Genomic DNA, 25,346 nt, shown 5'->3' on the forward strand with positions numbered 1-25,346 from the left:
ATACATCCAGGCCTTGTGTTCTCCCTGCTGGGAGATCAATGACAGTTACCCGAAACTGGACTGCAGTGCAAAGGCGGGCACTGAGGAGCCAACTGAAGATGCTATTGGTCTTTCTTAAGGCTGCTCTTGATGGATAGCTTCTAATGGCCATAGCTTGCACCCAGTGATGGATACTGTACAATAAAAGCTTAGAGGACACTGCAGCTGAGCCCACAACATCCTTACTGTTAATTCTTCTTTCACTCTAGGCATGGCCATTTCTATGTGAGAACCAGCCCTCTTGCACTTGCTTTTGCTGTGACACGTGAGAGCGGCCCAGCATGAGGAACCCCGTGCTCAAGGAGATGGCAGCAGAGGGAGGTGCATCTTACCATGGTGAGGTAGGTGTACTCTGAAGCAGTGCCCAGGTTCAACATCTTCTTCTGCTCCAGATTCATCCCCATTAGCATGCAGTAAAATATGTGATAGTTCCTCTCCTCCGGAGCCTGGAATGAGAGAAGTACCCCAGGGGACAGGCCTGTCAGTGCGGTGTCATAAAACAGGAGTAGAGTTAGCACTGACTCCCAGATTAACCCTTACCTGCCGACAAACCCGGGACTTCTCCAGAAGGAACTGCTCTATCCGGGCTCCTTCGATCACGCTGCTTTGGTTGAAGTGGATGTCGATGTATTTCCCAAAGCGGCTTGAGTTGTCGTTTCGAATTGTCTTGGCATTTCCAAAGGCTGGTGAGGGGAAGAAGTGTAGGACAGAGACAGACACTGGGTTTACTCCTGCTTAGGGCATGGCAACTTCACTTTCAGACTACCTGGTCTTGCTGCTGGCATTTCACCTGGTGAGCTCCAGATTCCAGTGCTGTGTGATCTGACTCACACTGGGAATGACAGGCCCCAGACTCCATCCTACACTCAGCTGAACAGAGAGGCAGACAGCTGTGCATGAGAGCAAATGGGCGTAAATTTCTCATGTAGGTAGGGAGGGGACACCAGATCTCTCTGCATGGGAAGCAGGGAGGCTGCAAAGCTGTGGGAAGATCCTGTGGGAAGATACAGTCTCCCTCAGCCAAACACCTTCCTACAGACTAGCGCAAGTGCATGCCTACCTCTCACCATAACTTCCCCATCTTTCCCCAGCACGACCCCTTCCTGTTCCCAAATCCCTCCCACAATTGCTTAGACTAGCACTACCCTGACACCAAGCCTGTCACACCTTGAATAAGCCCTTCCCAACCCCAACCATCAAAACCTTGCCACAGGTTCCCAATTCAGTGCCCCACACCCACAGAAACTTTTGTGCCTCCCTAGGGAAGCAATCCCTGACCTCATCCCTGTGGAGACTCTCCCTGAGCTGAGAATGCTGTACGGGACTCACTTAGGAGCCCATGCAAGCCTTTTTTTTGTCTGCAGAGGTAGACACAGGGATTGAGCAGGCAAACTAGCCATCTCACATGGCACTGAAATGCCACAAAGCAGCCAGGCCCATCATTAGACTGCCTTTCAATGACTCAGGAAATTGAGACACTTGGCACTTGTCCTAAAAATGCAGGTGAAAGAAACATTTACAGAGTTCTCATCTACAAAGCAGAGGACTATCCAGTAAAACTCAACTAACATGAGCAGCTCACTCCAGAAATCCTATTCAGTCACATATTTTAAAAGCAGAAAGGAACATTTTGATCATCTAGCCTGACTTCCTGCATAACACAGGCCATTGGATTACACCCTCCATCAAGCCCATATCTTGTGGTTGAGCTAGAACATATAGTTTGGAAAGACATCCAGTCTTGATTTTAAGAACCCATCGCTCCAAATAACCTGTTCCAATGGTTAATTACCCTCATTGTTAAAAATTTGCACCTTATTCCTAGCCTGAATTTACCTAGCTTAAGCTTCTAGCTAATGGCTGGATCTTGTTATGCCTGTGTCTGCTAGATTGAAGACTAATCTGAAAACTTTTCCATGTGTAGGTACTTATACACCATGATGAAGTCACTGCTTAATATTCTCTTGGATAAAACCGATAGATCGAGCTTTTAAAAAATGCTGAACGACTCTCCCTGTGTCTTAGAATATCTAGTTTTAACATATGGGAATAGGGTTGAGTCAAAAACCCTGCAGATCTGGGGCAAAATCTCAGATGAACCACACAGATTTTGGGGAAAACTCTCTGCAGACTTTGCCAAAATTCCTTGTAGATTCCTTGGTCAACCACTACATCATTGAGGCTTTAAGGAGTTCAGCTGCTGTGCACTGAGACATTACTGAGACAGTGCACAGTGGCACTGAGACATTACTGCATTACTCCAGCTTTACACTGGCATAAATCCATCAAAATCACTGGTGTTATGGTGAATCAGGCGTCTTGGCTACATAACCTACCTTCCAGAATGGGGTTGGCCTCCAGAATCTGCTGCTCAATCCAGGAATGCTGGCCACTGACAGCAGCTAAAAACTGCAGTATCAGCTTAGTGCTTTCAGTCTTCCCGGCTCCAGATTCTCCACTGGAATCCAAAACATACAAGTGGTAAATCAGTGTCTCGGTTTCTTTTTCTCTGCTACAGTGGAAAAAATGGCAGACCAGGGTAAAAATTCACAGATCTTCTCCATACTATGGGACTGTCCTGAGTCTCATGTAGAGAGTAAGAGGCTTACCTTTCAATGTCTCTTTCACTGAATTGAAGCTATTCTGCATACTAAAATGTTAAGGGCTAAACTGTTCCATCAGTTACACAAGTGCAAATTCACTGATGCCAGTGGATTGGCCCCAGCGTGAAGAAGAGGGAAAATTTGGCCTTTCATCTTTAGTACCTTATTGTACTATCTGTGCTGGTTTTAGTATGTTAACTTCGTGTTCCCAGTATCTCCTCTGCTAGCAAGAGACATCATTGCATTGAGATTATCCAGCTCCTTGCACAAAATATGAACAGAAAACAAGTACAGGGAATACCTTTGTAGGAAAAAGATAACGTTTCTCTTGTCTTGTTTTAGGAGGGGAGATTAACCTTCTCAGAGACAATCTCTCCTTTCAGAAAGTTAAATTCAATCTTCAAACATAATGGCTACCTTCCAAAGGTAAAAAAGGTACCTTCCCTGCTATGGACAATGTACTCAGGCTTCCCATTTTCCATCTATTTATAAAGAGACTATTTGTGTAGAATGTCCTGCTGCACTCAGAGGGCTTGGAGGGGAAATGATGGGTTTTGGAAATATAAACATGTGCAAGGGAGCAGTCTCTTGATCCCTTTTTCTTGCAAAATATTTCCAGTAAGGGTCCAAATACAAAAATTACAGCACAAATATGCAGGGTGAAATCAGCCCTGTCTCTGAAGCTGTGCATGAAAATGTTATGTATGCACCCATTTGGGCAAACATAGTTGACATGCTTGGACACACATTATACAGTCACGTGGATACATAAATGCACGTTCAGGACTAAATATTTCTGAGTCCTAACTGAAAATGACACAGCAAAAAAGCAAATGTTCTCTTCTCATTTTCCCTGGTGTTATCTATGCCTCCCCAAAGGACTGAAGAGATTGTCACCTCTCCAGACACTTTGGGAACCCTTCTCTATCCAATCCCGGTGGTAAACCTACCACCACTAGTCCCACCCACTCATCCAGTTACCTGATAACACAGCACTGGTCTCTCTTATTCCTCTTCATATTGAAATAACAGTTGTCTGCGATGGCAAAGACATGGGGAGGCAGCTCCCCAATTCGCTTGTTACTGTAGAGTTGGATCTGTTCCATTGTGTAGAGTGGCAACACCTGGTATGGATTCACTGCGACCAAGATAGAGCCTGTGTAGGTCTGAAAGAGGAGAGAGTTACCCATAACATCAAATCCAGACACAGCAGAACACAGCCATAGCCACCCTGGGCTCTGCTCTCGTTAGAGCTCATAAGCTAAGCAGGTTCGGGAAAGGATAAGGAACTCTTAGGGAAAACCCCGGGTGCTGCAGAAACTTGTGGGTTGATGACTCAGTAGATTGCACTCTTCCCTCTGAATCAGTATTGAACTGGGCACTATGCTACTGGACATAGGGTCATTCAAATGAGACACAATGCTGTGCTCCTGATCAATACTGGTCCATTAAGGATCCCACTGGTGCTTTTTGCAAAAGAAGAGATACTAACCATGATCGCCTGGCCAAATTCCAGCTCAGTTAATTACACTGTGGTTAAAATCTCTGTTAGCTCAACCAGATATGGTATTTTTCGTTTCTTACCATTAACTGTTGTGAAATGTTGCTAAGTGATGTTAAACAGCTGTTGTATTCTACCCCAGATGTGGCTGCACTTCAGGGGTAGGCAAAATAAGAGAGAGAGAGAGAGAGAGAGAGAGAGTGTGTGTGTGTGTGTGTGTGTGTGTGTGTGCGTGTGCGCGCGCGCGCATACCCCAGTTATTTTGCCTATCACTGAAATGTGTCTGTGTGTATATAGTGTCAAAACTTGGTAAAGTTTATAAAGTGCCAAATGGGATCCATTTGGATGAAAGGCATTACAGTATATAAATGCAACATGATTACATACAAGAGCTTCAAAATATGACTGCCAGGGTTTATTATTGTAATGGTTACATTGTTACATTTACTTTACATTGTTACATTTGCTATAGTAGTGTAGCACCTATTAAAATCAGGGCTTGATTTGGCACTGCCTGGGCACTGCATAAACATGTTGTAAAACAGCCCCTGCCCTGTAAAGTTTACAATCCAAACAGACAAGCAGAGCAAAGTGTGGGAGAAACTAAGTAACTATATCCTTGTTTTCTAGATAGGGAAGTAAGGCACAGAGAAATTAAGTGGGTTAAGTTACCCAGGGTTACACACGAAGTCTGTGGCAAAGCCAGAAAATGAAACCACATCTCCTGAGTCCCAAGGCAGTGCCTTAAACACAAGACCAACATTCCTCTCAATGTATTTCATTGCATCACAATTAAATAAAGATCAAATTGAACCTAAAGACAAGCCAGATCATACCATTGCCAACAATAACAAATAGAGCATCTGGTTGGACTAATAGTTTATTTCCTCAGGTGAATATTGAAATTAGCCTAGCAGAGTGTATGTTGATTTCCTAACTGCATGCTGTACCACAGACCTGATATCTGTCTTAATGTCTGGATTGACAGTCAGAGAGTCACCACTGGTAACTTTCACTTTAGGCAGAAAACTAAAAGGCAGCTCTCTTGCTGTCCATGCATCTCGCTGTCGAGTCACTCCATGATTTCAAAGTCTGGTGCCCGCTCTTGTCCTTGCAGTCAAGGTGCTAGGATGAGATCAGTTATAGAGAAGAAAAGGGAGAATTTCAGAACTGCTGAGACACTAAGGCTCTCTCAGTCCAATATTTGGCAAAGGAAACCAGGCTGCCTTGTGTCAGAGGCTGCCCCTTGGCTGACAAATTGTCCCCCTGACAGAAGTGTGCTGTTTTTCGTTTCTTATTCTTGACTGAGATTTGCCCATTTGTCTTGGCACTCACATAGATTTTGTGCTCCTGATGGCGGATAAGGAGGTTATGCACTATGCCTGCTTCATTCAGGTCCCCGAGGCGTATCATGTCTTCCACCCCTTGTGCAGAGGTGGGATGCATGGGACGCACAGCATTGATGTTCCGGGCAGTGATCCAATGTTCCTTAAATAGAACAACACAACAGCTTTTAATTAATCATCTGGGATTTTGTACATTAGCTCAGGGGCATCCAAAGGAGGGAGCCATGTTGCCGTGGAGAAAACCTGAGTGTAACTCACACTAGCACAGTGTGGGTTTAGCTGGCATAACCCAGAGCAGATTGCAGCAGCTTTATCTTTAATACATAGGTGCAGCCCACTGAGACTATGACCCAGCATGCAATGCTTGAATCAAGATAGGACATTACAGGTGAGGAATATAGTCAAGATCCTGTGGCAAGCTGGACCTAGGTGAGCCAGCCCTGGATTCTCTTATGCTCCAGTGGAATTTCTGTGGCAGCTACACTTAAATTAAAAATATGGAAGTTTTTAATTGAAATATGGAAAGGAATAAAACCATCAGTTCAGTAGCCCACATCCTGATATTAAATTCAGTTAGTGATTTCACGCTGTCCCCACATTTTCAGTTTTGCTGCAGATTTGGGTATTGACAAAGCATAACGGCATCGTAAAAACTGTTGAGAGGAAACCTGAGGTTTGGGAGCTGGGATGGGGACAGCTGGGCGTTGGGTATCAGGAAGGGGTGGGAAGAAGCTTGGGCTTGTAGGATAAGCACAGGCATTGGATGTTTCTGATTTTTAAAAAAGATCAGCAGTGAAACAGTTAACAGTATGCCATTTAAAGTGTCATCTTTATGTTTGAGAGTCAACAATCCCTTGAGATGAATGGAGCCATTCACACCTTCCAGAGCTATCCTTGCAAGCCAGCTGCAGGTGCAGGAACACAACACTGCATCAGTTTGTGCTCAGTTCTTATTCTCAGTGTTCTCTGCACAATCATGAGGGCTAGAAATGGAATGAGAACTTAGATGCTGGAGCACAATTCTCCAGCAAATGTGGGACAAGAAGTACTCGCTGTGGCAAATTCAGCTGCTGTGGATTACACGGAGACTATAACCTCCCAGAAATACAGGCTTGGAGATAGGACCAGACCATTGGCTCATCAAGTCCCATGTCTTGCCTCTGGCAAGTACTACTGCCTGATTCTTGCAGTTCTGTAGTGTTCTGATGGGCCATACACTAGACTGGCCCTGAATCATGACATCCAGATCAGATTCTGAACTCCACTAAAGTTAGAGGGTGTTTGGATATCCAGAATTTTGATTTGGCCCATTATAATGAAAGAGGCTAGCCACAACAGCCAGTTCTGTATCCGGGTGTAGATTCCAAGGGTGAAATCCTGGCCCAGCTGACTTAAAGGGGATCTGGATTTCACCCTAGAACTCCAAAACGTTCAGGAATAGATCTGTGGCTTGGTTCAGGCCCATCTCTTGTTCTTCACCATGTTACATAAAACTTAAGTATGTTCTGCTGAGGAAGTTATAACGTAGCCTACCTTGCCTTCATCATCCTCCACCAAGATCTGTCCTGAGTCAGAGATCTTCACAACTGCCCCAATAGGGACATTGTATTCACTGTTGGACAAGGATTCCAGCCATACATGATCACCCTGGCGAGAAGGAAGTGCTACTGTTAAGTACTGCTTTACATCTAGGATCCAACTAACTCTTAGCATATATCTCCTGGTTTTAATAACTGGGATTTCTTTTACATTTGCTTAACTGGCCCAGTGCCTATTGCCTGGACGAAGCGTTATCTAGTGGTTAAAGCAGGTTAGGAAGTCAGGACTCCTAGGTTCTAATCCCAGCTCTGCCACTGACCTGCTATGTGACTTTGGACAAGTCATTTGGGATAGCCATTTTATAGGCGGAAATGGCACAGAAGTTATAACAATGACACTGCTTATCTAACTACATTACGTCACAGAGAAGTTCTGAGGCTCAGCGACTGTCCACAAAGTGCTTTGATATTCTCAAATGAGATATAGTCTGTATGTGCATTTATTATTATTTCTGCTACTTAAAAACATTGAAAGACAAAGCAGTATTGGAAAAGTGGTAGGAGGGCATCTTCAGACAAGATAACGCTGATGGGTTGACTAGACATCCTGGTCATTTTCAGAGATTTGTGATAGTAAGTTCTAATTGCACATTCCCTCAACGATCAATTGAATAATCTGCACATGGAAACATTAGCACATTTATCAGCTCCTTCCCTGGGGACAAATCCTGCACTCCTTATTCAGGCAAAATTCCTACCTTGGCATCAATGAAGGACCACACCTGGGGCAGCTCCAGCCAGTATTCTGTCTACAGAGCAAACAGGCAGGCAGAATGCCTATGGTGCCTCAGGAGGGAAGCATACTCCGAGATGACTCTACACTTCCTTTAGAGAGGTATAGCTAATGCTCCAGACAGCACTGGCTGCTGTTTGCCAGGCATGATGAATCCCTCCATCCTGCACTACATCCCCTTTGGAGTATCTTGCACGGCTAGTGGTGCTAACACTCCCCCAGCCCTTGCGTCCACAGAATGCAAAGACCAAGATCACTGCAGCCTCTTGCAAGGTAGAGCGGGATCCTTTGCACTTTCCCCTCCACTATCCCATGTGCCCACACAGGATCAGCCACATCTGGCCTAACCGGTTTTATGCCAATGGTCAAAACTTGGCTGCAAGTAGAATAAAGACTATAGGCCAGATTCTCCGCTGGGGAAACTGGCATAGCTCCATCCACTTCAATGGAGCTACACCTGTTGAGGATCTGGCTCTGTTGCATATTATTCCAAGTTGGTTCCAAAACATTTACTACCATGGAGTAATTTAAACCTCGTTGGTTTTTTTCCCTCTTAAAATATGTTATTGGTTTACATTAAAAGACAAACAGTTGTAAAGCACTATTGCAATAAATTCTGCACCAGCCAGTGGAGCATACCATCTGCAAACAGAACCCTTACTCACGGTGAAGGGAACCTTACCTCTCAAGGAGCTGCATTGGTTTCAGTGGAAGTGCTCGTGGTGTAAGGCACCAACTCAGCATGAGCAAGGATACTACAAGCTTGCCCAAAATAACCATTATGCCCAATAAACAGAACCAGTTGTGTCTCTGTAATTTTGTTTGGGAAGATGTTGTTTGATGCTTAGTTGATATTGGCTCTTTGTTGCTTTTACTTCTGAAGTGAAATGCGTTAAGTTCCCATGGACTTCTTTTCACCTCTTTCTGCAACATCCCCCACTAGACCGGTGGTTCTCAACCTTCCCAGACTACTGTACCCCTTTCAGGAGTCTGATCTATCTTGCATACCTCCAACCTTCACTTCACTTAAAAACTACTTGCTTACAAAATCAGACATAAGGATACAGAAGTATCACAACACACTATTACTGAGACATTGCTTACTGTCTCACTTTTACCGTATAGTTATGAAATAAATCAACTGGAATATAAATATTGTGCTTACATTTCAGTGTATAGTATATAGAGCAGTATAAACAAGTCATTGTCTGTATGGAATTTTAGTTTGTACTGACTTCACTAGTGCTTTTTATGTAGCCTGTGGTAAAACTAGGCAAATATCTAGATAAGTTGATGTACCCCCTGGAAGACCTGTGTGTATCCTCAGGGGTACACATATCCCTGGTTGAGAACCACTGCTCTAGACTAACCAGTACACCAGAGCAAAGCATCTGACTTACCTTTCTGAGAACCACCATCCTGCCTCACAGTCCCACATACAGCCTGTGCTCACGAAGAGAAGAACAGACTTAGACTACAGGAGAGCTCAGGGATAAGAACAGATCAAAACACTGTCAAAAGAGGGGCACGGGCAGGACTCTCCGCTTAAAAACCAAAAACGTAATATCTTTATGAGTCTGCATAGGATTAAAGAAAGGAAAAGTGATCATTAAAAGTATACACAAAATGTGGAAACAATATAAACCATATACCTGAAGGCAAGAATCCTCAACACAGCGCAATGCACAGATTGACTTACAGGCTATCCTGAGTTCTACCACATAACCCAAGAGGTAGACTAACACAGAAGGCATCACTGTGGAATGTTGTTGGTTTGTTTTTTTAACAGAATTCTCTTAAGCTAATGCCAAAAAAGTTTATAGGCAGAGAGTCAAACTTAAATTTAACCCCCAATAACAAGACATCACGTAAACTATACCGTTATTTGCATTCAGTTGGTCCAGTGACCTAGTGGCTCAATTCCCGTGAGTGGTCAGCCCAGTGACCCAGATTTATTTTCTATCTTGCTAAGCTGCCCAATGCAGTCTGCCCACTAGGTCTGGCACAACACGCATATAAAAGCAGAGATCCATATACAGCCTTCCTCATCTGTGGCTGCAGTGAAGGGCTTTGAGAAGGATTGTGAAGGAGGGAAAATGAAGAGTGTTTGAGGGTTCCAGTTGCAAAGTGGAGAATCCCCCAGAAAACAAACAAAAGCATTGAGGCCACAGTTGAGAGGACAGTGTTGGTGACAAGAGTCCAAAGGATTGCCTTGTTTGTTGAGTGTGCAGGCCCTATTGAATCTGCTCCCTTTGCTTTAACATAAATGATTATATTATTTAGGCCATGAGACCTGGGACAACCAAAGAACCACAGACTAAATAAGCACAAATGCATACACCTTTCCCTGCAATTGGACTCTTGAAGCAATTTCAGGGATAAACATGATCTGTGGGTTACCTTACTTGCTACACTGAGATTTAGTCCAGTGTCCTTTCGATATGCACAGGGAAATCATGGACAAAGCTTTTCAGAAACTGTTTGAGCTGGGTCTGGGCTGCAAAGTCTGACTTTAGAACTAGGTTTGAAGTTTTCCAGAGTTTGAGTGTTTTGGTTTGGGACCATCTCTAGAAAATACACCCCAAACCACATTTTAATATGATCTGGGATCTCTAAGATCATTCACAAGAAAATAGCGCTGACTTACAGAGGCCAAATACATCCGTTTAGCAGATGAGCTGGAAGGCTTTTCAACTTCTAAAGCTTTTCAACTTCCAAGATCAGATGTCTGTGTTATCTCCTGAAACAATTGCTGGAGGAACTAAAACTTAATGCAGCCCGGACTCTCCATTCCTTACATTACGTCAGAAATTAGGGATATGGGTAGAGTTCGATCCCAAGCCTCCATTACACAAATCATATAAAAAAACAATGAACATAATTGACAGTCGTTTGGTGGACAGATTATCTGGTTTGCGAAGATGACTCAGCAAACAAAGGGGAGGGAGCAGCCAGGGACCAGCCGAGGCAGTTACATATGCAAAGTTGGGGGTGTCATCCATCACTTGATCATGGGTGGTATTATTAGTCACTGATCTTATACAAAAAAAAAAAAAAAAAAAAGGAGTACTTGTGGCACCTTAGAGACTAACCAATTTATTTGAGCATAAGCTTTCGTGAGCTACAGCTCACTTCATCGGATGCATCCGATGCATCCGATGAAGTGAGCTGTAGCTCACGAAAGCTTATGCTCAAATAAATTGGTTAGTCTCTAAGGTGCCACAAGTACTCCTTTTCTTTTTGCGAATACAGACTAACACGGCTGCTACTCTGAAACCTGATCCTATACTAAACAGCATGAGTCAAAGAGCAATGTCCCTGCCAGCTGATGCTCTGTGTACCTGAGGAGTCCATTTTGCCTTGACCTAAGCTTAATAACGGCTTTCTTTTGCTTAGTCTCCCCCAGTTCACCACAACAGGACCCAAGCCCACTGGAACAGGGTGGCAAGATCTACAACCACACACAGAGATTGGGGGCACTTTTTTGTTAGGTCAACAAATTAGCCCTATTAACAGGAGCTACCCCCTGAGTAAAGCTGATAAGTAAATTCTGCGGACTCATCACAGCATGTATAGCTTGTTACCTCTGACAGGGTAGAAAGGGAGAGAAGCTTGACCCTCTGGTCAGAGGGAGGTAGGGGAAATTACAGGAAGGCCCTCGGATCCAGCAGGCTGAAGTTGAGGTGGATATTCTGTTTTCATTAGTCAAGTTACCTGTGAAGCTGAACCCTAGGAAGCCCTATATGTATGGGTTTTATTTGGAGCAGGGTGGGAATGTCACCTGAAGCCATTCGATCCTCAGGCCATCATATTCCCAGCTCTATGTTGCCCAAACCCCCAGGTAGACATTGAACGGGTTCCACTGCTACAAGGCAGGGCGTAAATTTAGCTGGAGCCCAGCATAGCAGAACTCTGGTAAATATTTTCAAACCTGTGAGAGGCCCAGCACCTCTTGCAGGGCTGAAGCCTTAAGCCCCGGCGCCCCCGCTTCTCCTGTGGTGCTAAAGCCTGGACCCCCGAATGGGGGGGTTCTGGTAAATAATCTTTGAGAATTTAAGCCCTGGCTACAAGGGACCTCCAGAGCAGGCTACAAGTGCCACCTTTGCCTGTGAACCCTCTCTAGTCCCTAACAATATCCACCAAATGCCAGCCTCGGTCCCACATTCTCACAGGTCTCTCACCATTGTGTGTCTGTGTGAAAAACCACACTCTCTCTCACCTCCTTTCAATCCACCCACAGGAGCTCCCCTATCCCGGTGCTGCCTCTTTCTGGTTGTTCCAGGACACCCTTAGAAAGAAGATGTTTCATTTCAGGGTTTATTATACTAATGAAATATTTGCAATATATTTTCTCCCATTTGGAAACATCTGACTCTAGAACCAAAATACTATATTCCATTTTTGCTGCCACTTAGGATGAATTATTGAAAAAAGCTGTCTCAGGACATCATCCTGTGAGGGGTTGTTTTACCCTATTCAGGTGATTATAGGGTTAATGTGGGCCTGAGAGGCCAATTAACACACCTGATTGCACCTGGAGTATGGGACAGGCCTAATCAAAGATGAAGCCCAGCTGAGGAGGAGCAGGATGGTTTCTATTAAAAAAAAAAAAAAAAGGAAGAGGAAGCTCAGGTCAGAAGGTGGCTGAAGTGAGAGAGGGAAAGAATTCTGCAGACCTGCTCTGAGTAGAACCTGGAGAGATACAGAGAAGCTACCAGGTTGGAATACGCTCTGGCCATGAGCCCTGACAAAAGGGCAGGACCTGGGCTTCCAGGGAAGAAACCCAAGGAGGTGCTCAACTAAAGAGGTGTTTCAGGAGGGAGGTTTACACTCTGGGATATGCCCTGATAGGAGATGACAGCAGGCGTGAAGGAGATGCCTGGAGTCAGCCTGAGAGAAGGCAAACTGACAGGCAGGTAACCTCGTGGGTAGATGGGAGTGGAGGATCCCGTGTAGAGACTAGACTAGAGGAAGATAACTCCTGAGAGTCAGCGTTCTGCAGAAGAATGGAGGGCTGGAAGGACCTGAGATGGATTAAAAGTTTCTGCCTAAGGGAGGGGACAGAAATTTCTTTTGTTGCAGTTTGTGTTTTGCTTTTTAAGTTTGGTTACAAGACTCCAGGGAGAGACCTTAGGGCTGTTACTCTGAGAGAGGAGGGAATGGAAGAGGAGCCCTGGAGAGGTGGAAGATGTCTGGATGACCAACAGTGTGTGGGACATGATCTGTTTGGGATGTTGATACCCTGGACAGGGAGAGGCTTTAAAACAGGGGTTCTCAAACTTGGGGTCAAGACCCCTCAGGGGTCATGAGGTTATTACATGGGGGATCATGAGCTGTCAGCCTCCACCCCAAATCCTGCTTTGCTGCCAGCATTTATAATGGTGTTTAATATATTAAAAAGTGTTTTTAATTTATAAGGGGGGGGTCGCACTCAGAGGCTTGGTATCTGAAAGGGGTCACCAGTACAAAAGTTTGAGAACCACTGCTTTAAAGTGATCTGGCTGGAGGGCCAACTCATGAGAAGAGGAGAATCAGATCGACCATCAGGAGGGGCTGCAGGAGAGGAAAAAGGTACATGCTAGAGGACAGTCCACTTTTTTATACATCCCAAAAGGATTTGTCAACTTGCTGCTTGGTTAGAGCTCAATCAGGAAATACAGCATCATTTGCATTCAGGTAAATATTGATTTGATGGCACACCTCAAGTAAATCATTAACAGAACGAGTAAACAACACAGGACCAAAAATTGATCTTTGGAGCTCACCCCGAACTACTCCAAAACTTCCTACCTGTAACATCCTCAGCTGAAACAAAAGAAAACCCATTTGTCTGGTTGTACATGCTATGGCATCGTTAAGTGAAGTGTAAACATAATCTTAAAACTTCACTTTCTCAGTGCTATTTGAAAAATTCTGCTCTTTGGCTTGGTCTTCGCTCCACAAAATGTATCTTTCTAGAAAGTTTAAGCAAAAATGAACCATGCATATGCACTACAAAATATCATTAAGAACCAGAGTCTGATAATTCTACATTTGCTGAATGGTGTTGTATTCCAGGAGTAGCCCCAGTGAAGTCACAGAATAAGGTGCTACTCGCCATAAATAAAAATAAAAGGAGTACTTTTGGCACCTTAGAGACTAACCAATCTATTTGAGCATAAGCTTTTGTGAGCTACAGCTCACTTCATCGGATGCATTCAGTGGAAAATACAGTGAAGAGATTTATATACACACAGAACATGAAAAAATGGGTGTTATCATACACACTGTAAGCAGATTGATCACTTAAGATGAGCTATTACCAGCAGGAGAGCGGGGGTGGGGAGGGGAACCTTTTGTAGTGTGATCACTCTTCTTACAGTGTGTATGATAACACCCATTTTTTCATGTTCTGTGCGTATATAAATCTCCTCACTGTATTTTCCACAGTATGCATCCGATGAAGTGAGCTGTAGCTCACGAAAGCTTATGTTCAAATAAACTGGTTAGTCTCTAAGGTGCCACAGAAACTCTACAGTGAAACAGAGAGAATGTAGCTTTAGGGATGATACTTTTTTGTTTTGTTTTGTTTTTTCCCCCTTATTCTAATATAATTCTTGTTCAGTGTTAAAAGAAAGCTTTGTGATCCTTTACGATGACAGAAATCAGGATAGGTGCCACCACCTTCTTTCAAGCAACTCACTGCTATTCCTTGAACAGTATTATGCTAGAAGCTGTTAATGGCTGCCATCAATCTCAGGCCCGGTTAAGCCAATGGGTGTGCTAACCACCTTTCTTTCCAGATAAATGAAAGGCGCAATTAAGCCCCTTTATGGAGTAAGATAGCTGGAGACAATAAAAGCTACCATATAAAGCTGGGGTGACCAACCTGTGGCTCTGGAGCCACATGGGGTTCTTCAGAAGTTAATATGCGGCTCCTTGTATAGGCATCGACTCTGGGGCTGGAGCTACAAGTGCCAACTTTCCAGTGTGCCAGGGGGTGCTCACTGCTCAACCCCTGGCTCTGCAGGCCCCACCCCCACTCCACCTCTTCCCGCACCTTCCCCTGAGCCTGCCATGCCCTTGCTCCTCACCCTTTCCCCCCAGAGCCTCCTGCATGCCACAAAACAGCTGATTGGGAGGGAGGGAGAGGCGCTGATGTGGGGCTGTTGATGTATTACTGTGGCTCTTTGGCAAGGTACATTGGTAAACTTTGGCTCCTTCTCAGGCTAGGGTTGGCCACCCCCGATATAAAGCAATAGGCTGCATGGGGATGCCTGCGCAGGGATGAGCCATGTGGTCTGTGGATACTGCAAAGCCCCCCCTTAAGCGCATGCTTAACTCTGCACACAGCAAATAGCCCCAGTTACTTCCAAGGGCTATTCACAGTGCATCTAGCTAAGGATGTGTGTATGTGGTTGCAGAATTGAGACCGTAGTCGATAAAATTTACATCTACAGATATTTGGAAAACTGTACTTGGAAGCATTTTGTGAAGTCAAAGAAAATAACGGAGTGTGCCTGCTTTGCAAATGATGTCTAAAGGCTACACCTTTATTATTTCAAAAGTACATTTAATCCCCCAAACAAGGCAGATCACGTCATCATTAAGTACATGCTAAGTTTGAAGTTTAGAAAGCTCCTTTTTTTAAATGCCGAAAAAGTCTGAAAAATGTCCTTAATAGCTGAAAAATATTTCCTCTTCCCCAACAATATGTTTGTCTATCTTAACTATTATATATATGCAACTTTTCCAATAAGAAGGTTATAGTTCAAAGCCTAGAATGTGCATTTCAGCTCAAAAGATTTTAAAATGTCATAACTGAAATCAGAATGCAAAGAGGAATCTCATCCTGAACTATACCAGTCACTATTGCAACACTAATACTGATTTGCTAGAGGTTTATAACCATTATAAACTGGAATAATTATAGCTAGTTATCAAATCTGCAGAACTCATGAATCCAGAAAAATATGAATATAAACTTCAGTAAATGACAGCTTGCAGCTACCAGTTGTACCAGTCCTGGTCCCCAACTGATCTGTAACATCATAACACCCTAGCTTATTCAGCACTATCAGGAACTCATTTTCATGATCTTGGACACAAGTGCAACAGTTATTCTCCTTCCCTTTTACTTCTTGGTTTGAATGGGCTCCCTCTGTCCATCTTTTAGTTGCGCTTCCTGCAACTACTTCCACTCCCTACCTCCCCAGAAATCTTTCCCCACACCAACATGAAAATTGCCTCTCCAGTGGCATCTAGTTATGATCTACCCTTTCTCTCTTCGAGTCTCATCAGGAATTTTCTTGGGAAGCCTCTTAATTTTTATGGATTTCAGATTCAAATTCAAGAGTAAAATTTCTTCTTTTACCCAGTATTAATAGCAAATGCTCTCCCCACTCCTTGCTTGTATTGCTTTTTGCAGTGCATGTCTTTGCTGCTCTTCTCACCTGAGCAAGCTAACCCTCTAAATCAGAGTCTGAATGGTACCGAAAAGGATGGGAGGTACCTGTTCACACGGAAGATTTTGCTGTTTGCCTGATTCTGCTGTGTTTCTTCTCTCTCACGGATAGCAGAGTGGGAAAGAAAAGGGAGATGAAGTTGGTGGTGGAGCCATTGAGAATCCCGCCCTGCGTGTCAGCCCTCCGTGGCAAAAAGGAGGAAGTAACTGAAGTGCCTTTCACAGTTATTTATTATGGGACTTTGCCCCCAGTTCAGCATTTATTCCATTTCCACACCAGGGATTCCAGGCACCGGTGAGGTCAATCGCTCTCATTCGTAATGCTTGCCTGAGCTTTAAACTTTAGCCTCTCCACTGCATGTGGCTCCTGTCAGACTCCTGAAAGGCATCCCAAAGGGAAAGGCTTGGGCCTGATTCTCCTGCTTCATAGGCCACAGAGCTCAAGAATGGAAAATAAACTCAAGACATCCCTTACCAGCCACTGTGAGGGAGTAACTGAGGTTTATGCCTGTGCAGCCTGGTAAAGGGGAAGGGATTTTTAGTCAGTTTATTTAAAACACTCTTGTTTTGTTATATATCAATGTAATCAAATGCCTGACAAACACCTGGGAGAACAAGTATCCCTGTGAAAGATTCAGTGGCCCTGGATTCCGATGTTTAGATAGGTGTTATCCTCCTTCCAGCCCCGCCCTGAAATGTGAACAGTTTGATTTCAAAGTCCGAGCCCTCTTGATTGCTCAGTTTTCAATCTCTTGTCTCATTAAATGTCATCTCACTACCGCCCCAGTCTGCCAAGGAGCCCTCCAGCAACAACGCAGAAGTCAAGACGTGGCTGAAAAATAATCCTTTCAGGCTGTCATTACCCATAATCAAGATGCAAAAAGGGGCATTTTGATTTCCACCCAGAAGTCACTGCGCCTAAAGGAAGAAAAGTGTATTAAGGGGTTAGGCAGTTCTTTGGCTTTGTGAGGGGCTGGGGATGGAGTTCAGGAGGCTGTAGAATACAAACTGGGGGAGGGGAAGATCTCAGGTCCATCTGCCGGGCCTTCTTCCCCACTGACACTCCTCAGTGGTACTTCTTTGCAAGGGACTGGATTCCCTGTAGGCCTTACTGTACCTCCTCTTCTGGTGACAAGAGGAGAAAGCCCCAGAATAGGAGCAAGGAAGTCAAGTGTCTAGTTTCTGAGGCTTGGCTAGAAGAGAGATAGAGTTCCATCATACAAGAGGACAAAGACTGCCATTGAGGAGAATCCAGCCTTTAGGAGCTCCAGTCCATCCAGCCACGAGGACAGCTTCCCATATACACCTTAAAGACTCAGAATCTTATGTCCTCTCAAACCAGTGTAAATCTATATGGCCGCAACGGACAATACTCCGGATTTACACAAGTGTGACTGAAAGGAGAATCCCCTCTGAATTTAAAAAATCTTTTTCAGAGATGGACTTTGGTTATTAAAAATGCAGGGCTTAAAAATCCACTCAGCCACTTCCCCTGATCAGTGGAGCACTTTCCCCAGTAAATGGGGGCATGGGAGAAAGAAGGCATCAACTTCCTCTGTGCTGCCTTCCTAAGGCTGCAGACAGCAACAGTGCCCATGTTGCTGCTCATCATTTTTCCAAGCTGCAGCACAGTGAAAAGCAAGCAGCGCCTTGTTGGTTTTCACTGGTGCTATTAGTGCTGCCCACAAGGTTCTGAAAAGTGATATGAATCAGGCCTTTTGCTTGGGACTGCTCAGAGCAGCAGCAGAGACAGGCGCTGGAGCTATTCATAGATGAAAAAGACCCAAAATGGAGTCAGGGAATAGAAGCAGCAGAGTCAACCCACATCTCAGGAGCCAAGAAATGGGGGAAATGTTGAGTAGAGGAGAGACCCCTGCTCCTTGCCAAATCATGACAACCAAGAAACTGGGAGTGGGTAGAGTAGCAGACACACATCTACTGGTTAAATAGCTTGAAATGAGAGGAAAACTCTCACTGCAGCAGCTGGAGCAGAAGAGGGAGCTCTCCTGCTTCCAGCAGAGGAGTAGGGAGCTCTGTTCTGTGGTCTCCCCCTTCTAACTTTCTTCACAGCAGCCAAGAGGCTTGGGGTAGGTGGAGGAAAGAGAGAGAAAACATGCTAATGGTCCTGCTCCTGCTTTCAGAAGCTGGAGAGGGCTTGACTTAACATTAATTGGATTCCTGCTAGCCAGAGGCTGGAGTGAAAGATGGAGCCATCAATATTGGCCACACAGAGTATCCCAGTAGTAATGCCAATGCACCCTCCCCTTCCCATAAACTGGGGGACAGCTAAGCTTCTCTCCAATGCATTGCCCCTGGACAGTGATGCCCACCTTTGCAAATGGCTGCTGGGGTCAGAGGTAACAGTGGAGGACATTCCAGCACAGACAGGGGGCTACCACAGACCAAGAACAACAGCCATGGGTGGTTGTTTTTTGCTGCACCTGCTGGAGAGATGCTCAGACAAACCAACCCTTCCCCAGGTAGAAACTGTTCCAGGCCCTGCTCTCCACCAGTTTATACCAGCTACAGACTTTTGTGTCTGACCCTCAACCAATCACTGGTGGAACAGGGCTGTGCTGGAGACATGAGATGAGGAGCTACAGCTGTAACACTTCATTAGGAGGAGACCTTTTCCAGCTCTGTGGGAAGCTCCCAGTAGCACTGGAAACACAAGACAACCAAGGGGAGAGCATGGCTCATCATGAAGAGAGTCACAAATGGCAGTTTTCAAAGTGGTAGCCATATTAGTCTGTATCAGCAGAAAGAACGAGGAGTACTTGTGGCACCTTAGAGACTAACAAATTTATTTGAGCATAAGCTTTCGTGGGCTAAAGCCCACTTCATCAGATGCATGTAGTGGAAAATACAGTACAAAGGTATATATACAGAGAACATGGAAAAAATGCGGGTTGCCATTACCAGCTCTTAAAAGACCAATTGATTAAGGTGGGCTATTATCAGCAGGAGAAAAAAAACTTTTGTACTGATAATTAGGATGGCCCATTTCAAACAGTTGACAAGAAGGTGTGAGTAACAGTAGGGGGAAAATTAGCACGGGGAAATAGTGTTTAGTTAGTGTAATGACTCATCCACTCCCAGTCTTTATTCAAGCCTAATTTAATGGTGTCCAGTTTCCAGATTAATTCCGGTTCTGCTGTTTCTCGCTGGAGTCTGTTTTTGAAGTTTTTTTTGTTGAATAATTGCGACTTTTAGGTCTGTAATTGAGTGTCCAGGGAGGTTGAAGTGTTCTCCAACTGGTTTTTGAATGTTGTAATTCTTGACATCTGATTTGTGTCCATTTATCCTTTTGCTTAGAGACTGTCCGGTCTGGCCAATGTACATGGCAGAGGGGCATTGCTGGCACATGACAGTGTGGAAACTAGCAAACCTTGCTGGTCAGGGGACATACATTTGGGGTTGGGCACGCAGGGAGAGCTGGTGAGGTTGAGGTACATGTAGATGTGTAAAATACCACAAGGGAAGCGTGATCAATGTGCAGAATGCCCTTTAGATCACAGATGGTTTGAACAGTTGAGCTGCCTGAACTATGCTGGTGCTACAGCTGATACCGACGTGCCCATTCTGTGCTCCCCTCCCCATCAGTCCACAGAGTATGTGCACCACAAAGGGTAGCACTATTGCAATGCAAGCCTATGTCCATTGCCAAAGCCAGATCGTTGATGTTTATGTTGGGTAACCAGGCAAAAGGTTTTCAGAATTTAAGAACTTCTTTTTCCTGATGTGAACAGAATGGCACATTCTCCCTCTCTTAATGGGGTCTCTCCAGCCCCACTGGGACTCTCCGAGGCTCAGCCTACCTACTCACAGCTTCCCTGGCTTATGAAGCCATCCCTGATTACACTGATCATGACACCTACTTCTCTTGCCCCGCTCCACAGCTACAGAATGGTGGCTGGGCATGCCATGGTAAGGCTGGAGGGAAATAGCAGGGCCCTAGGCTACGCTGGCTGCTTTATTGCTGCCTGCTGTATTCTGTGTGGCCAGTGGAGGAAATGGAGGAAGTTACTGTTAGAACTCAGCATCTGCTCTCTGGTCCCCATGGCAGCTTCTCACACTGAGGAAGGGACACTGTTGAGTGGGTCTCCATCCACCCCCTGACCTCCCTCACTAGAGAAAGAGGGATCTAGAGGGCTGCTTCTCCCACTGGATCCAGGGAGCTCTTCTCCCCTTCCACTCCCATTGCACTTCTCTCACTGGAACCAGGTGGGGTAGCAGGTGTCTCTTCCTCAGTACCTCTCTTAGTGGCCGGCAGAGGAGAGGTTCTCCTGCTGGCTGGGACTGCCTGTCCTCTTCCTTTGGGGTCATTTGTTCCCCGTGGGGTCCCTTGTCTGCTCCCTGGAGCACAAACATCCTAGGATGGAAAGCAAGCCTCAGTCTCCTAACTGTGCTGAGGAATCTTGTGCTGGGGCGGGGAACATGGGAGGAAGGGATGCGAGGCTGCAACTAAAGAGTGACTATCCTTGATCAGAATCGGGGGGGTGCACCTTCATGCCGACACCTCCCACTGGAGTTTGGGTGCATCTGGGCTTTGCGACTTATACCCAGCACTGCACTCCAGGGAGTACTGTTACTATTCCAGTAGCAGGCATGACAGCTGGGAAGGAAAAAGGGATGTGTCCCAGACATGAGCAATTTTGGAGACAGATTCAGGATTTCTCCAGCCAGAGCAAGAACCTACGAGTCAGGATGTTTCAGCAGCTGCCTCTAGTTGCCAGGTTAATATTATAAGTATTGTCATTTGCCACAATGTTGCAAATGCAAGAAAAGTTAGGACTGTCATGATTACACTAGTAAAGACTGTACAATCTCAAGGTGATGAGTCTGCCCTGTATATCAATATGCTGATGCCTCTCTCTAAGGATACACACGATTAAAACTTTCTCTTTAAACAGGGAATTGTTAAAGTTGTACTAGCATTTCTGTCTGCCATCATCTGCCGGTGAAGTCCCATAGCAGCTGACGTCAGACATTGGGTTTACAATCAACAGGGAATGAGAATGGGGTGGTAAATTAGTCTGAACAATTTACATTTTCCATGATCTGTGCTGAGAATGTATTGAAACAAAGTGAATTCTACAGAGGGAGTACCTAGCTAACGATCAGCTGCAATTGGACAGTCAGGAATGAGAGATGCTGTACTAAGAGTTCTGCATTGCCTGTCCTCTACTGGAGCCTCATGCAAGGCCATTATGGCACAAACACACCTGGAAAGAGTTGGAAGAACTAACACTTTTACTTTAGGTTGGTTACATCAAGACAATTTTGCAACTTATTTATTCATCAAGAGATGAGCGCTGAAGTGTTGCACTTCGTCTATAGTAAATTCTACAGGCCAGATCCTAGCCTTGGTGGAAAGAAATCCTTTGCAGTGCTGCTGAAGCACTAAGGGACCACAGAGCTGCCCTAAATAGGCAGTGTGGAAGCTCCACACTGGCAGTTGCACTACACCAGATTAGCCTGTATTCCGGTGATCCCCAGCCAGCATAAAGGACCCTTGGGAACATTATTAGACCACATAAGTTAGAGAAGCTCTAAGCAGCCATGCTGATTTAAACCAGCTGAGGATCTGGTCTCATGTAATTTGAGGTACTATGTCTGAATTTTGACCAGATTCAAATTGGTTTAGCACTTAGTCCCATGCCATTGGACCTAGTCAAATAACTATTGCCATATTCTTTCTAGCATCCACCACAGCTACGTCAATACCAATTTAGAGACCCACTCCAGAATGAACTTTCACATACAAAGTTTCATATTAGAATGCGTTCTTTCACTAGCTTTAAAGCTGTATAAACTGCTACCTAGGTGACAAACTGGAGTTCGGGGGGGGGGGTTGTTACTGAAGTTTCTTACTAAGCAGCATTTATCCTGACTGTAAAAGCCAAATGGCCAGCTACTATATAAATGCCATCAAATTTTGTACATGAGTGATAAATACAAAACAGCATGGATGAGCACTGAAGGTTCAGTCGTCCTACAGATGTGAGTGTATAGCCTAGAACATTGCATGCGGTGGATTAACTATTCCTTAGCTTTCCTTGCTATTGACTATTCTGTATACCCTTCGTAAACTGTAACTTACTGGAATTCCTAAGCATCTGTGACAGCTCTACTGTAATATATTTATACCTTTTATTCTAGTTTCTAGTTTCCCAGATGCATTTCTGGGAGGGTGGGGAGTTAATAAAAACAGAAAGACCTTGCTGTATGATATATGCACTCTGGTGGGTTTTACGGTAGTTCCACATTCAAATACCTATACTGTAGGTGCAATCTTTCAAAGAACCACAGCAAGAAACATTTGAAGCACTGCAGCTTCATATCTTGTGATAAAATTCCATCCATTCTGTTATGTTTGGGTTTTAATACCCAACCCCTCCAACCTGCCTAAGGCCCTGCCCCTCCCCTTGTCTGCAGCACCACCAACCCGCCGCGCGGCCTCCAGTCCGCCCAGTGCGCCCCTGGCAGATGGGCAGCACGGATCCAGCCCCGGAGCACCGGGCAGGTGGCATGGCCGGAGTGGCCCCAGAGTACCGGGCAGGTGGTGTGGCCGGAGTGGCCACAGCTCTGGAGTGCTGGGCAGGCGGCACAGCCCGAGCACCCTCAGACCTGGGAAGACGGACGGGCAGAAAGGCATGAACCCAACTCCCGGCCTTGTGCACACTGGCCCCAGCCTGCATGCCCCAGGCTCTGGGCCACAGAACAGCAAGAAGAGAACTTGAAGCAGGCAGAGGAGGGAGCTTCAGGGCAGAGCATGGACAGGGCAACACAAGGCTGTTTGGGGAGGCATAGCCTTCCTCTACCTATGCTACTTGCCGCCCATGCAAGACTGAGTGATCCTATGAAAACAAACTGCACGCTTGTAGGAAGTGTTGTCGTCATCATAATAAATCTGAAGTACATACTGAAAGTGTGATGCAGCACCACTGTGGATTAGCACAGCAAGCATAGCACAAAGGGATCACAAAAAACATAGGCCAGACTGCTCAAGTGCAGACATACCAAGGAGAAGCACCTACAAGGGGCTCTGTAAAGCATGGATTGTGGCGGGAGGGCTGTTTGCTAAGGGACCCTGCAGTATAAATGTCTATGAGTGGGTGTGAAAGTTGTTCTTTGGGAGATTGCACACAGTTTAGTAAACAGATGTGGAGAGGCAAGAGGAATTTGTCTAGGACTGCCCTGCAGTGAGTGGACATGTTAATTGCTCAGCACATTGATGATTATGGGACTCTGCAGTACTCAGACACATTTATAGATGTAATTTGTGGTGACAAAGTTAAGCAGAGACATGGTAATAATTTTGACAGTTTGGTCAATATTGATGAATAAATGGTCAGAAATGTGACAAGTTAAAATCTGTGTAATCCAGGTGACAATAATCCTGCCGCTTTGGAGAACAATAGATCAGTAGGCACATCCATTGACGAAACTGTTTCTTCCCAGCAGTTCCCTACTTAAGAGATTTCTCTCTGGATCAGAGGGTTTAAATAGCACATGGCACTAGTGCTGTCATTTCCTCTCTGTCTTTGGATAAGTCACACAGGCCTCAGCATTTCCATATCACAGAATCCCAGATGCTGAGCATAGGTTCAGGTTAGTCCCAATCACATTTCTGGGGTTTCTGAAGAGCTGTGGCTCTGGGTGTAACAACTAAACGCTTACTGCTCATCCAGAAACCTGAGCCTTTGGTAACTGCCCATTAACCTCCTCCCTTTACCTAAGCAGATTTGTAGCTGTAAATCACTGATGTCTGTAGTTAAGTCTAAAGGCACATTGTAAAGACGAAAAGCTGACTGAAAAAGAAAAGTACATACCAGCAAAGGACTTTCAAATACATCCCCTGATTTTCTTGAGCATCCTGTCTCTTAGGGAAGGTTTATTTCACTCCAGCCACTTCATGCTGTTGGGCTGAAAAGCAGATCCAGGAGGCTTTTGGATCCGTGGCCTTGCACTCCTCCACTCACACAATGTGGGGCTTCTTACTCTGGCTGTTAGAAGGCAGGTCATGCTCCCCTGCTGTGCAATCCCATTATGGTCTGAGTGTCTCTCCATCCTTCCCGTTGGAATGCAGCCAACAGAGCATTAGAAGCATATATTACGGGCAATTGAGGGGCAAGCTCTAGCTTGTAAGGCACAAACATACATGCACACACAAATAGGCATGCAAATACTATACACACAGAGCTGTAACACAGTTAATATCTTATTGGAATTGACGTACAACTATGCAGTGAGGTAGCAACTCATTGGAAGTGACAAATTTTTCTGCAGCTATGCAGATTGCTCACAGAGAAGGAAGAAGTCCATGTGGCTTTTTGCAAAGGGCAGGGAGGGACATCTGTTGACCAGCCAATGAGAGAGTGGCACAACAGCTGGCAAGCTGTGGTATGGCAGCAGGAGCAGGATGTATCCTGAGAGACATTCATCCCTTCAACTCAGAGGATGTTCATGGATATAAATGCACCAACTACAGGTAATCTACAGATGCTGCAAAATAGTCATTCACCTCTTCCTTAGGCATGTCCATAATGCCCAGCTCCATAGTATAAGCTTCCAGAACATTGTCCAGTGGAGAGGAAATCTCATCTCATTGTATGACAGGTTTCCTAGGGGGCTGTGACAAAACATATGCCTCTTCATACCCTATACTGTACCCTATACCCTATATTGTAATAATTTTTGTACAAGACATGTCTTGTAAGGCATCACTGAAAACTCATAATTTGCTGGTCACTACTGTCCTGGTAAAATGTGTGGCAACACTGTATGTGAAGTTATAAGATTTCCCTGTATGATGTTGTTATCACATGTTCCAAACCCCACGGCCCTGCGCAGGCAAAAGTCGGCAGGTCTGTCCTCCACACATTCTTTTGTTTTTGCCTTAATTTGGATTGAAACAGTAAACAGAGTCATTAAGCAGGGATGGAAACAAAGAAAGCTCAAACAGGTGAGAAAAAGCCAGCAGGGAACATCTGTCTGCATAGACTCTTTGTCTCCTAGTCCCCAGCTGGAAATGTTTTTCAAGAGGGAGACTGAAACTATAAAAAGGAGGGACAAGCACC

At 45.0% G+C, this 25,346-nt stretch overlaps 1 protein-coding gene across 7 annotated transcripts in view; it reads right to left on the minus strand.

The window, feature by feature from the left end:
- Window positions 1-25,346, minus strand: part of MYO7B (myosin VIIB) — a 97,207-nt gene that overhangs the window by 69,945 nt on the left and 1,916 nt on the right. For 2 of the 7 annotated variants that reach the window (XM_048864742.2, XM_075132261.1), the window contains exons 2-8: window positions 9,221-9,397; window positions 7,023-7,136; window positions 5,479-5,631; window positions 3,624-3,808; window positions 2,376-2,497; window positions 580-722; window positions 372-485 (exon numbers count right to left, since the gene is read on the minus strand). In XM_048864742.2, the coding sequence (XP_048720699.2) occupies window positions 372-485; window positions 580-722; window positions 2,376-2,497; window positions 3,624-3,808; window positions 5,479-5,631; window positions 7,023-7,136; window positions 9,221-9,238 (849 nt within the window). In that variant the 5' untranslated portion in view covers window positions 9,239-9,397. Of the gene's footprint in view, window positions 1-371; window positions 486-579; window positions 723-2,375; window positions 2,498-3,623; window positions 3,809-5,478; window positions 5,632-7,022; window positions 7,137-9,220; window positions 9,398-16,311; window positions 16,537-24,098; window positions 24,774-25,346 lie in introns of those variants that run through there. The other 5 variants (XM_075132259.1, XM_075132258.1, XM_048864743.2 and 2 more) reach the window with 5 other exon arrangements.

The sequence above is a fragment of the Caretta caretta genome, chromosome 9, assembly GCF_965140235.1.
Source record: "Caretta caretta isolate rCarCar2 chromosome 9, rCarCar1.hap1, whole genome shotgun sequence".
NCBI classification, from domain to species: domain Eukaryota; kingdom Metazoa; phylum Chordata; order Testudines; family Cheloniidae; genus Caretta; species Caretta caretta.